This window comes from Phyllobates terribilis, unplaced genomic scaffold (genome assembly GCF_046119375.1).
Source record: "Phyllobates terribilis strain yellow unplaced genomic scaffold, ASM4611937v1 Scaffold_11__3_contigs__length_659146591, whole genome shotgun sequence".
Taxonomy (NCBI): domain Eukaryota; kingdom Metazoa; phylum Chordata; class Amphibia; order Anura; family Dendrobatidae; genus Phyllobates; species Phyllobates terribilis.
The window spans coordinates 111,861,487-111,874,598 of record NW_027362771.1 but is presented as its reverse complement, the minus strand read 5'-3'; the positions used below and the strand labels follow the sequence as shown (position 1 = coordinate 111,874,598).

At 41.0% G+C, this 13,112-nt stretch overlaps 1 protein-coding gene across 1 annotated transcript in view; it reads left to right on the top strand.

Moving 5' to 3' along the window:
• NUP37 (nucleoporin 37) overlaps nt 1-13,112 on the top strand; it is a 95,732-nt gene that overhangs the window by 61,208 nt on the left and 21,412 nt on the right. The window contains exons 6-8 of the mRNA XM_073651520.1: nt 7,364-7,454; nt 8,955-9,136; nt 10,438-10,488. Of these exons, the coding sequence (XP_073507621.1) occupies nt 7,364-7,454; nt 8,955-9,136; nt 10,438-10,488 (324 nt within the window). The remainder of the gene's footprint in view (nt 1-7,363; nt 7,455-8,954; nt 9,137-10,437; nt 10,489-13,112) is intronic.

Here is a 13,112-nt window from a genome sequence, read left to right as displayed (position 1 = left end):
GTGGTCTCTAAACAAGAGCCCTGAGAACCTCCTCCTGGTGACTCTTCTTTTGATTAGCCTGCCTGGCACATGGGACGTCACGTCAATCTGGCTAATCAAAAGAATAGCCAGCCACAAACGCCGGGAGCTAGGAGGCGGTTTTCAGGGCTCCCTTCCTGCAGTCAGAGATTATTTGATGTGGTCTATGGACCGAGCCACAACAACTGTACCACACTCATATGTATATTGTCGGATCAAAATTAATATGGTAATACAATTTATATTTAATGCTATTATTTGCAGTGGAGATATGGCCTGCAGATATACAGAGGTATACAGTACGTGATTTAGGTTGATTTATGCATGAGCAGCAAACAAATGATAATGTATAGGTGTACACATGGACCCATTGCAATGCACATTGCATTTATTTGAATGGTTGCTATGTAATATTGTTAGAGGAAATACCTGGTCTTGGCTTCCCTTAAAAGGGTTGTCTGGTCTAAATTGATAAGTCTGCAGTCACTCTGTGTAACGTCAGACTTATGAATTCCCCAGCGCAGGCACTGTGAAACTGCGGGGATTCGCCGGTTTCTGAGCCGGGGACCGAAGGGTATGTATGCATTATGCATACTCCTGGCCAGTGGGCGCGGCTTCGCTCCATACATTTGTGCTGAGCAAGGCCTCGCCCCATGTAGTGACGGACCCGTGCAGTGGGCGCGTCCATCTATTGGGCGTGTCCTCGCTCACTACAAGTGTAGACTTTTCAATTTGGACCGGACAACCCCTTTACCCCAGAGGGTAGTTTGCACGTTAATGACCGGGCCAATTTTTAATTCTGACCACTGTCACTTTATGAGGTAATTACTCTGGAACGCTTCAACTGATCCCCTGATTCTGAGATTGTTTTTATGTGACATATTGTACTTCATGATAGTGGTAAAATTTCTTCGATATCACTTGCGTTTATTTGTGAAAAAATAGGAAATTTGGTGAAAATTTTGCAATTATCAAAATTTTAATTTTCATGCCCTTAAATCAGAGAGATAAGTCACACAAAATAGTTAATAAATAAAATTTACCACATGTCTACTTTTCATCAGCACAATTTTGGAACCCAAATTTTTTTTTTTTTAGGAAGTTATAAGGGTTAAAAGTTGAGCAGCGATTTCTCATTTTTCCAGCAAAATTTACAAAACCATATTTTTAGGGACCACATCACATTTGAAGTGATTTTGAGGGGCCTTTATGACAGAAAATACCCAAAAAGTGACACAATTCTAAAAACTGCAACCCTCAAGGTGCTCAAAACCACATTCAAGAAGTTTATTAACCCTTCAGGTGCTTCACAGGAATTTTTGGAATGTGGAAGAAAAAAATTAACATTTAACTTTTTTCACAAAAATGTCAATTTAGACCACAATTCTTTTATTTTTGCAAGGGTATCAGGAAAAAATGGACTGCAAAATTTGTTGTGCAATTCCTCCTGAGCATGCCAATACCCCATATGTGGGGGCAAACCACTGTTTGGGCGCATGGCAGGGATTGGAAGGGAAGGAGCGCCATTTGACTTTTTGAATGTAAAATTTGCTTGAATAATTAGCAGACGCCATGTTGCGTTTGGGGAGCCCCTGATGTGCCTAAACAGTGGAAAACCCCCACAAGTGACAGCATTTTGGAAACTACACCCCTCAAGGATTTTATCAAGGGGTATAGTGAACATTTTGAATCCAGAGGTATGACACAGAATTTGATAACATTAGGTCATCATATTGAATAAGCTGTCATTAGTCTTGCGCACATGTGCTTGCTACTTGAGTTTGTATCGGGTACTCGGGTATGCACCAAGTATCGCGGGTGCTCATGTTTCACGGTTATTAGACACCCAAAAAAAAACATGCGGGGATCGCTCGTGCCTGGCAGGCAATCCCCGCAAGGTTTTTTTGGCTGTATAACAGCTGCAAAACATATGGGGTGGAGGCTCGAACATGTCACTCAAGCACCCGCGATACTTAGTGCATACCCGAGGACCCGATGCAAACTCAAGTAGCGAGCACTTGCGCTCAACACTAGTCGCCATATTGTCGTCATTTTTTTTCTTTACTTTTGAAAAAATCACAACCTCAACCTTAACCCTAGCCCAACCCTAACCCTAGAGTTTATTTTTTACTCCGTTCCTCGTGTGGTATAAGTGATTAGATGACTTGTTTTTTGTGGGACAAGTTGATGTTTTTATTGGTACCATTTTCGGGCACATGACATTTTTTGATCGCTTTCTATTCCGATTTTTTGGAGGCAGAATAAACAAACGACAATTCCGGAATTTTTTTTTTTCGTTTGTCTTTTTTTTTATGCCGTTCCGCGTGTGGTAAAATTGATAAGGCAGCTTTATTCTTCGGGTCAGTACGTTTACAGCGGTACTACATTTATATTGTTTTTTTATATTTTGACGCTTTTATACAATAAAAACTGTTACAGAAAAAAAAAATTTTTGCATCGCTTTATTCTGAGACCTATAACTTTTTTATTTTGCGGCTGATGGAGCTGTATGGCGGCTTGTTTTTTTGCGGGACTAGATGACGTTTTCAGTGGTACCATTTTTATTTACATTCGTTTCCACAGGAACAAGCGGTGGACACCACGTTCCGACCGCCAGACATCTGATCTGTTTACCTCTATTCTTAAGCTACCGCACCTCCGAGAGATCTATCACACTCACATCTACTGGTCGCAATATACTGTACACCGATGAAGGTCCACAGTGACGGAAACGTCTGTTTTTGTACTTTTTTTCATTAAAAAATATATAAAATATTTATTGAGTCATACGAGTGCCAAGTTTAAACCTCCATGATTTCGGGTTTGGCCCCTACTTGAGCACCAACCCTACCAGGAGTGCGATAGTTTTTTACACATTATTCTCAGGATAGGTCATTAATGTCTGATTTGCAGGGGTCCGACCCCCGCCGATTGGCTGTTATCAGTGGCGGCGGTCACTGGCCGGAAGTACTTAGTTGCCGAGCTGCTCCATCTACTTGTAGTGACTGCTGCAGGGTACTACACATCCGCCTATTGATTTGAATAGGAGGCGGATGTGTAGTACCTAGCCCCGGCCACTACAAGTAGATGGAGCAGCTCAGCGAGTAAATACTTCCGGCCGCTGACACCGATAACAGCTGATCGGCTGAGGTGCTGGGTGTCGAACTCCGTCCGGTCAGACATGGATGACCTAACCTAAGGATAGGCCATCAGTGTAAAAGTAGTGGACAACCTCTTTAACCGGTTCAGGACCGCCCACTGTACATTAACGTCAGCTCTGCCTGGGCTCTGTGCAGCGCCAACGTTTAAAAACGGTGGGTGGTCCCGCAGCCCTCAGGACCCCAACTGCAAGCGCTGCGGTTCCGGTGCAGAGCGATAGCTCTGACAGGGGACATCATCGGGACCTGATTGGATCAGGTCCCAATGATGTTAACCCTTTCCTATCTTCTATATGCCGGGATCTATAGTGATCGCGGCATATAGAAGATAGTGAGTGGAGAGGGGGTCGTCAACTTACCTCTCCGACGGCCCCCTGATGCCTTCCAGGACCTGCTGTTGTTATGGCAGCTGGAGGTCACATGACCGCCTCCAGATCTGCCATATATGGAGTCCTGCTAGGCTCAGCCTGCAGCTGAACTCTAGCAGGAGACAGACAGTGTAGAACTGTCAGCAAAGATCTCATCCAATGCAATACATGTCTATTACATTGCATGAGATCAGTGATTAGAAAAATAAAATTAATGTCCCATACAGGGACTAAGTAAAAATGTAAAAAAAAAGTCAAAAAATGTTTTCAAACTGTTAAAAAAAAATCACAAAATAAATAAAAATAAATAAATAAAATATTAAACTAATAAATCCGTATATTTATGCAAAAATAAAAAAAGTCCACATATTTGGTATCGCCGCGTCCGAAACAACCCGATCTATAAAACTGTCACACTAATTAACTCCTTCTGTGCACACCGTAATAAAAATAAATAAAAAACGGAGCAAGAAACTATGCTTTTTCATCATATTGCCAAACAAAAAGTGGAAAAAAATGCGATCAAAAAGCAAAATGGAAATAAAAATGGTACCGCTGAAAACGTCATCTTGTTCCGCAAATAAAAAGCCGCCATACAGCTCCATCAGCCGAAAAATAAAAAAGTTATAGCTCTCAGAATAAAGCGATGTAAAAAAATATTTTTTCTATAAAATTGTTTTATTGTGTAAAAGCGCCAAAACATAAAAAAAATATACAGTAAGTGTAGTATCGCTGTAAACGTACTGACCCGAAGAATAACGCTGCCTTATCACTTTTACCACACGCAGAACAGCATAAAAAAAAACTCAAAAAACAATTCCTAAATTGTTGGTTTTTGTTAATTTTACATCACAAAAAACGGAATAGAAAGCGACCAAAAAATGTCACTTACCCAAAAATGGTACCAATAAAAATGTCAACTCGTCCCGCAAAAAACAAGCCGTCCCATGACTCTGTCGGCCGAAATATGGAAAAATTATAGCTCTCAAAATATGGCGATGCAAAAATTAGATTTTGCAAAAAAAAGCGTCTCTTAGTGTGTGACAGCTGTCAATCATAAAAACCCGATATAAATCTGGTATCTCTGTAATCGCACTGACCCGAAGAATAAAGTAATCTCATCACTTATACCGCACGAGGAACGGCGTAAAAAATAAATAAAACCAATTCTTCACCTGCTACTGATTTGTTTATTATGTCTCCCAAAGATCGCAGTAAGGCTCTGCTCACATTTATCCTGCGCTCTGCGCTGAGCACTTACGCCAGAGTTTCCGTGTAAATCTCTGAAATACGTGATTCAGATGGAACCCATGACGGAAGATTCCCTGTAATGAGGCAGATATAGGCCACTGTGGATGCCGTCTAGCCTGTGATCCCACGGTGTCAGTTTTTTTAGGCGTGCATAAAAGTGCGGTTGGCCACAGTTTTGTGCACTTCTGAAAAAAAGGACACCGCTAAACAGAGGCCAGACGGAGTCCAGAGTAACTCTGCTGCCTCATTACAGTGAATGGATCCCACAGGGGTTTCATCTGAATTACATCACTTGGAAATTTAGATGGAAACCCCGATGTAAGTGCTCAGCCTCGAGCGCCGGATAAATGTTATGTAAAATGTTCCCAATGAAAGCTTCAACTCAGTCCTCAAAAAAAGCTAGTCCCCACTCAGGTTCGTCATCTGTTAAAAATATAAGGGGCTTCCAAGTTACTGGTAGCAGAAAGGCTCTGGAAAAGCGAAATGGCCCTTGCCCCCCAAAAGAAATTCAGAAAATTTTGTGCTCCCAAATCCAAATGCCTATTCTACAATAATTTGTTCTCCAATTGTCAAATAGCGCTCCGTCCCTCCCAGATCTCGCCGTAGGGCTAAGCGGTATGATACAGCCACATATGGGGTATTGCCACTTTTAGAAGAAATTGTGTGACACATTTCGGCACCATTTTTACCCATTGCCCTGTGTGAAAATGTAAAATCTGAGGGTAAAACATTTTTTTGTGGTAAAAATATAATTATGTTTTCTTCACTGCCCAATGGTATAAATTTAAAAATTAAAAAATACTCACTACTTCCCTAGATGAATTCCTTGAGAGGTGTAGTTTACAAAATGAGGTCACTTGTGGGGGATTCTGCTGTTTCGGCATGTCAGCGACTCTTCAAATGTGACTTGGTGTCTGCAACATATCCCAGCCAACATAGCGCTCCTTTCTCTTCCGAACCCTGCCGTACACCAAAGCAGTGGTTTTCCCCCACATATGGGGTATCGGCGTACTCAGGAGAAATTGCACAACAAATTTCATGGTGCAATTTCTCCTGTTATCCTTATGATAATGCAAAATTAGGGAATGAAAAACATTTTTTGTGGGAAAAATGTGAAAATTTTATTTTTACTGCTCAATATTATAAACTTCTGTGAAGCACCTGGGGGTGCAAGGTGCTCACCACACATCTAGATAAGCTCCCTAAGGGGTCTAGTTTCCAAAATGGTGTCACTTGTGGGGGGTTTCCACTGTTTAGGCACATTAGGGGCTCCCCAAATGCGACATGGTGTCCGCTAATTAATCAAACAAATTTTACATTCAAAAAGTCAAATGGGCTCCTTCCCTTCCGAACCCTGCAGTGTACCCAAATAGTGGTTTCCCCCACATATGGAGTATCGGCATACTCCGGAGAAATTGCACAGCAAATTTCATGGTGCAATTTCTCCTATTACCCTTATGATAATGCAAAATTAGGGATGAAAAACGTTTTTGTGGGAAAAATGTGAACATTTTATTTTTACAGCTCAATATTATAAACTTCTGTGAAGCACCTTGGGGTTCAAGGTGCTCACCACATATCTAGATAAGTTCCCTAAGGGGTCTAGTTTCCAAAATGGTGTCACTTGTGGGGGGTTTCCATTGTTTAGACACATCAGGAGCTCTCCAAACGCAACATGGCGTCTGCTAATTATTCAAATAAATTTTACATTCAAAAAGTCTAATGGCGCTCCTTCCCTTCCGAACCCTGCAGTGTGCCCAAACAGTGGTTTTCCCTCACATATGGGGTATGAGAGCGCTCATGAGAAATTGCACTACCAATTGTGTAGTCCATTTTTTCCTGTTACCCCTGTGAAAATAAAAAAATTGGGTCTAAAGTAACATTTTTGTGAAAAAAAGTTAAATGTTCATTGTTTTCTTCCACATTCCAAAAATTCCCGTGAAACACCTGAAGGGTTAATAATCTTCTTGAATGTGGTTTTGAGCACCTTGAGGGGTGCAGTTTTTAGAATGGTGTCACTTTTGGGTATTTTCTGTCATAAAGGCCCCTCAAAGTCACTTCAAATGTGATGTGGTCCCTAAAAAAATGTTTTTGTAAATTTTGTTGGAAAAATGAGAAATCGCTGGTCAACTTTTAACCCTTATAGCTCCCTAACAAAAAAAAAAATTTTGGTTCCAAAATTGTGCTGATGTAAAGTAGACATGTGGGAAATGTTATTTATTAACTATTTTGTGTGACATATCTCTCTGATTTAAGGGCATGAAAATTCAAAGTTTGAAAATTGCAAAATTTTCGCCAAATTTTCGATTTTTTTCACAAATAAACGCAAGTCATATCGAAGAAATTTTACCACTATCATGAAGTACAATATGTCACGAAAAAACAATCTCCGAATCAGGGGGATCCGTTGAAGCGTTCCAGAGTAATTACCTCATAAAGTGACACTGGTCAGAATTGTAAAAATTGGCCCGGTCACGAAGGCAAAAACAGGCTCTGGCGCGAAGTGGTTAAGCTTCCTTATGTGAATGCTTACTCCGTGATATCATTTTTTTCTTTCTTTTTTGTTAGAATTTGGGACTTAGCTGGTAACCAAATTGCAGTGTTTATGCTGCGCTCACCTGGGATGAGTGTGGTTTGGCATCCACTTGAAGCTTACAAGGTTTGAATTATTCTTATGTCACCATCCATTAATAAATCCTATTTTCGTTGTATAATAATCAATTATCATTATTATTAGTGAATGCAGATTTTTTCATTACTAAGATAGATGACAGTTAGTGCTCATAAAGCTCTATGAAGAACTGTAACTTTCCTTTCAGTAGAACTTATTATTATTATTTATTATAGCGCCATTTATTCCATGGCGCTTTACATGTGATAGGGATATACATAGCAAAAACATTTACATAATCTTAACAAAACGAGTCAGCGACTGTTACAGGAGGAGCGAGGACCCTGCCCGCGAGGGCTCACAGTCTACAAGGGATGGGTGAGGATACAGTAGGTGAAGGTAGAGGAGGTCATGCAGTAATGTGGTGGAGCGATGGTTACCGCAGGTTGTAGGCTTGTAGAACTTGCAGCAGAATATCTGTATGTCTCTAGCTCCTCCTGTTTTCCTCTCCATAGAATTTTAAAAGGACCAACTGTCATCTCCTATCTCAATAATGTTAAAAACTATCTTTACTGAACACAGATTTAACAGATTTGATCAATGAATTGAGAGGAAAAGATCAGTCCAAGAGGAAAATGAAGCAGATTTCTCTTATAAGATTTCAAAGTTTCTTATTTTCACACGCATTATTGATTTATGAAATAAAACTTAAAACGACGGTTACTCTTTATCTAATAGCCAAATATATATGTTCAGTTGGCTTCTTTAAGCCTCTGAATTAATTTCTTCAGTAAGTACATATATCCCAGTCAGTGCATCAAGCAGTTATATATCATTATATACTGTGTATTGGAGTAGACCCAATGCACTTATCTATGGTGAGCGACATGATTCTTAGGTTAACCTGGACAGATCATGTTCTTTTTTTCCCAGCTATTGACACATGATGGTTTCATCAAGTTTCCATTTTTTTTACTGAATATTGCTGATTATTGTGCTATTCTAATCAAAACTCAAACCATCTCTTTCAAAAGTGTTTTCTGATCTTATTAAATTGGTAAAATTGCAAAGTGCTTATACAAAAGCAGCATTGCAAATTGTTTCTTATTAAAATCTTCCCCATTCTCAAGAACAGGGGGATTTTTAATTCTATAGACTACTGCTCCTTGGAAAGGTTACAGGCCACCACACAGGTGGGCAGTTTTCTAAGCAAAGAGCACGCCCAATGTTTGCTCTACAGCTTGCAAGTGCTGCTCCCGCTAACTTCGGTGCTTCCGCAGAGGCCGGAGGCCGAAGAGCGGTGCTCCTGAAGATCGAAAGTGAGACATCCCGTTACCTGTATAAAATAACTTAAGCTAAATCTGAGACCTAGTCAATTCATAATTCATTTACCTTAAATTTATTTTAGAAACTTGTCTAATAAGAATACAATTGTTTGAACATGTGCAATTCTTCAACTTTCTTAAAATGTTTAATTTTTCTTTACCCTAATTGTTTTTTTTTTGTCTCATATTTTTGTTATGACATAATATTCCTCCTTTCTTCCAGTTGATGGTAGCAGAAAAGACTGGTATTATACGCATTTATGACTTGAGTAGACATCAAGCCATTCTGTCACTTGAGTCCTTGCAAATGCCCCTTATGTCTGCTGACTGGTGCTTACAAAATACATTCAGAGTAGGAGCAGTTGCAGAGAATGACTGGATCTTTTGGGAGATGCCACATTCCAGGTTAGTGAGGATGTGAAAAATTCCCATATCTGCTTTTATTTTTGCTTAATTTAAATTAGAAGCTGGAGTAATCTGACAATACACTCACACATCCATTTCTGTATTACTTATATAAAGCTAGTTGAGCAGGATCTCATTATCGCAACTCCTAATGACCAAAGTGGAAAGGCCGCTCTTCTAGACAGCTGCACATATAAAGCGACCCTGCCATCAGGACATTACACCCCTAACTAATGGCATGTGAGTAAAGAGCCTCTAACCCTTATTGAATCCAAACTTTGCTGGTAGAATTTTATTTTGACATCTTCAAGAAATCCTCTTTCTTTTTCACCCTCCTGCCACCGGCCTCCATTCTTTCACAAACAGGTTACTCTTCTCTCATGACCTGCTTCCACCACCTGATATTTTGTGCAGGCATCATAATTGCTCTGGTGTCATCTCCTCAGAGGGAGCGGCGCATGCGCAGATCAATAGTACAGCTCTCACGACTTCATCAGGAGATAACTATGTAAAATTTTGGGCACTGAAGGCAGGTCACTGATTGAAGAATGACCTGTCTATCAGAGACCAAAGGCTGGCTGGGAAAAGGGAGAGAAGCAGGAGAGCTGGAAGTGCGATGTTTGCTCCCTGCATTTGCGACTAGATTTCAACACTGAATTTCTCTTAAGATGTCAAAATAAAATTCTAAAAGAAAGATATGGATTTAATAAGGATTGAAGGCTCTTTACTCACATGCCATCAGTTAGGGGGTGTAATGTCCTGATGACCGGGTCGCTTTAAGAATTATACCAACCTATTTGAAGGGTCATTGTGTAAGTGTTCACAAAAATCAATCTGTTTGCAGAGGATTTTGCTACTAGGATCTTCAGCAATCAGCTAGTTGTAGAGAAAAGCCTCAGGCTACCCTCTCAATTAAAGGGTTTTCCCATAACAGAAAGTGATGCTATTATACTAGAATATACTATAACATTATTCTCTAATTGGTGGGGTTCTGATTGCCTGGAAGCCCACTGATCCACTGATTGAGGGGCAGTGGCTCTGGTTTTACTGTATTTATCTGCACCACTGTTCTTCCGGCCACTTGTTGTAAAGGGAACATGTACACCGACCTATTCAAATAAATAATCTGGAAGTGATGGCATGCGATCTAGCAGTAAATATGAGAAAACAACCTTAATCTTAAAAGTTGGCAACCCCATCAATTATTTATGGAAAAACTCCATTATGAACTAAAATTAATCTGCTTATTTAATTAAAAACAGTATTAATATATTTATTATTTCTTCTTCTTTTTTTTTTAGCTACCCTCAGGTTAAAAAGCCTGTACATGCTGACAGAGCGCGGTGCTTCAAGTATGTTGATTTATTTATCACTTTTTCTACATATACAGTGCTGTTCACCATTATTGGCACCCCTTCATTTTTTTCCATAGACTATACAATATCTTCAGAAATAAATGGAAATTATTAGTATAATTATTAATTATTATTATAGCGCCATTTATTCCATGGCGCTTTACATGTGAAAAAGGGGGTATACATAGCAAAAACATTTACATAATCTTAACAAAACGAGTCAGCGACTGGTACAGGAGGAGAGAGGACCCTGCCCGCAAGGGCTCACATTCTACAAAGGATGGGTGAGGATACAGTAGGTGGGGGTAGAGGAGATCATGCAGTAATGTGGTGGAGCGGTGGTTATTGCCTGTTGTAGGCTTGTCGAAAGAGGTAGGTCTTCAGGTTTCTTTTGAAGGCTTCCACAGTAGGCGAGAGTCTGATGTGTTGGGGTAGAGAGTTCCAGAGTAGGGGGGATGCGCAGGAGAAATCTTGTATGCAATTATGGGAAGAGGAAATAAGAGGGGAGTAGAGCAGGAGATCTTATGAGGATCGGAGGTTGCATGCAGATAGGTACCGGGAGACTAGATCACAGATGTATGGAGGAGACAGGTTGTGGATGGCTTTGTATGCCAGGGTTAGGGCTTTGAACTGGAGTCTCTGGGCAATGGGGAGCCAGTGAAGGGATTGACAGAGGGGATAGGCCGGGGAATAGCTGGGGGACAGGTGGATTAGTTGAACAGCAGAGATTAGGATAGATTGGAGGGGTGCGAGAGGCCACAGAGCCGGAGGTTGCAGTAGTCAAGGTGGGAGATGATGAGGGCATGCACTAGTGTTTTTGCAGAGTCTTTGCTGAGGAATGCGCGGATCCGGGAGATATTTTTGAGTTGGAGTCGGCAGCAAGTGGAAAGGGCTTGGATATGTGGTTTGAAGGAGAGATCAGAGTCCAGGGTTACCGCAAGGCAGCGAGCTTGTGGGACTGGGGAGAGTGAACAGCCATTGACGTTGATGGATAGGTCAGATGGGGGATATGAATGGGAGGGTGGAAAGATGATGAATTCTGTTTTATCCATGTTAAGTTTTAGAAATCTGGCAGAGAAAAAGGATGAGATGGCCGACAGACATTGTGGGATTTTGGTTAGTAGGGAGGAGATATCGGGTCCAGAGAGGTAGATCTGTGTGTCATCAGCATAGAGGTGATACTGAAAGTCGTGAGACTCTTATGAGCTGTCCCAGGCCAAAGGTGTAGATGGAGAAGAGCAGAGGTCCTAGAACTGAACCTTGGGGGACACCGACAGATAGGGGGCGAGATGAGGAGGTGGTACGTGAGTGGGAGACGCTGAATGTCCTGTCTGTTAGGTATGAGGAGATCCAAGATAGGGCCAAGTCCGTGATGCCAAGAGATGAGAGAATCTGTAGTAAGAGGGAATGGTCGACTGTGTCGAAGGCAGATGACAGGTCCAGGAGGAGGAGGATGGAGTAGTGTCGCTTGGAAATGTACCAAAGTTATATCCTCAGGATTTTTTAATTAGTGGTCCAAAGTAATACTACAATAAAACATTGTTTTTCAACTTTCATATTGCAATTTGAAAGAAAAAAACATAATAGCCAGCATGTGCAGCAATGAAGGCACCCCTAATTAATACTTGGTTGCACACCCTTTGGCATTGCTGACAGCCTCCAAACATTTCGTGTAGCCTTTCTATAAGCTTCTTGCACTTCTCAGCTGGAATTTCCCCCCACTCTTCCTTTGCAGTTTACTCAAGTTCTTTTTCCCAATGGCAGATTTCAGCTCACCCCAAAGATTTTCAATGGGATTGAGATCAGGACTCATTGCTGGTATTTTAAAACAGTCCATTTTTTCTTTTTCAACCATTCCTCTGTAATTTTGATTGTGTGTTTTGGGTCATTGTCTTTCTGGACCCATGATCTTCGACTCAAACCAAGTTTCCTTACACTGGGTAGGACATTTCGCTCTAAAATCTCTTGATAATTCTCTGATTTCATGATTCCTGTGATACGGTCAAGGCCTCCAGTATCAGATGCAGCAAAGTAACCCCACAGCATTATGGATTCTCCACCATGCTTAAATGTTGGTAAGGTGTTATTTTCCTTATAAGCTTCATTGTGCCATCTGTAAACAAACTGTTGCTTTGCATTGCCAAAAAGCTCTATTTTTGTTTCATCTGTCCACAAAACATTTTCCCAGAAAGTTTGTCAAGGTACTTTTGGGCAAAGATCAGTCGTTCCTTTTTATGTCTTTTCTTCAGCAATGGTTTCTTCCTTGGCCTTTCGCCCATAAAGCTCTGCTTGGTTTAGTGTGCGACGTATGGTACTTGTTGAAACCATGACCACAGACTGTTCCAGGTTGGCTTTCAGGTCTTTGGATGTTTAACATGGTGTTTTTTCCACCATTCGCACCAACCTTCGAAGACATCTCTTGTCAATTTTCCTCTTTCAGCAGCAGAAGGGAAGGAAGGGAGACACAGATCCATTACTAGTGGGTAGGCGGAGCCCCACAGGGATAGTTCACCTCAGATTAGAAAAAGTGACGACCGGCTCCTCCTACTCCCATGTTCCTCAGTTTTAAATTTGAGGTCGCAGAGGATAGTCGCTGCCTTCGCAGCTCCTCAGAAGATTTT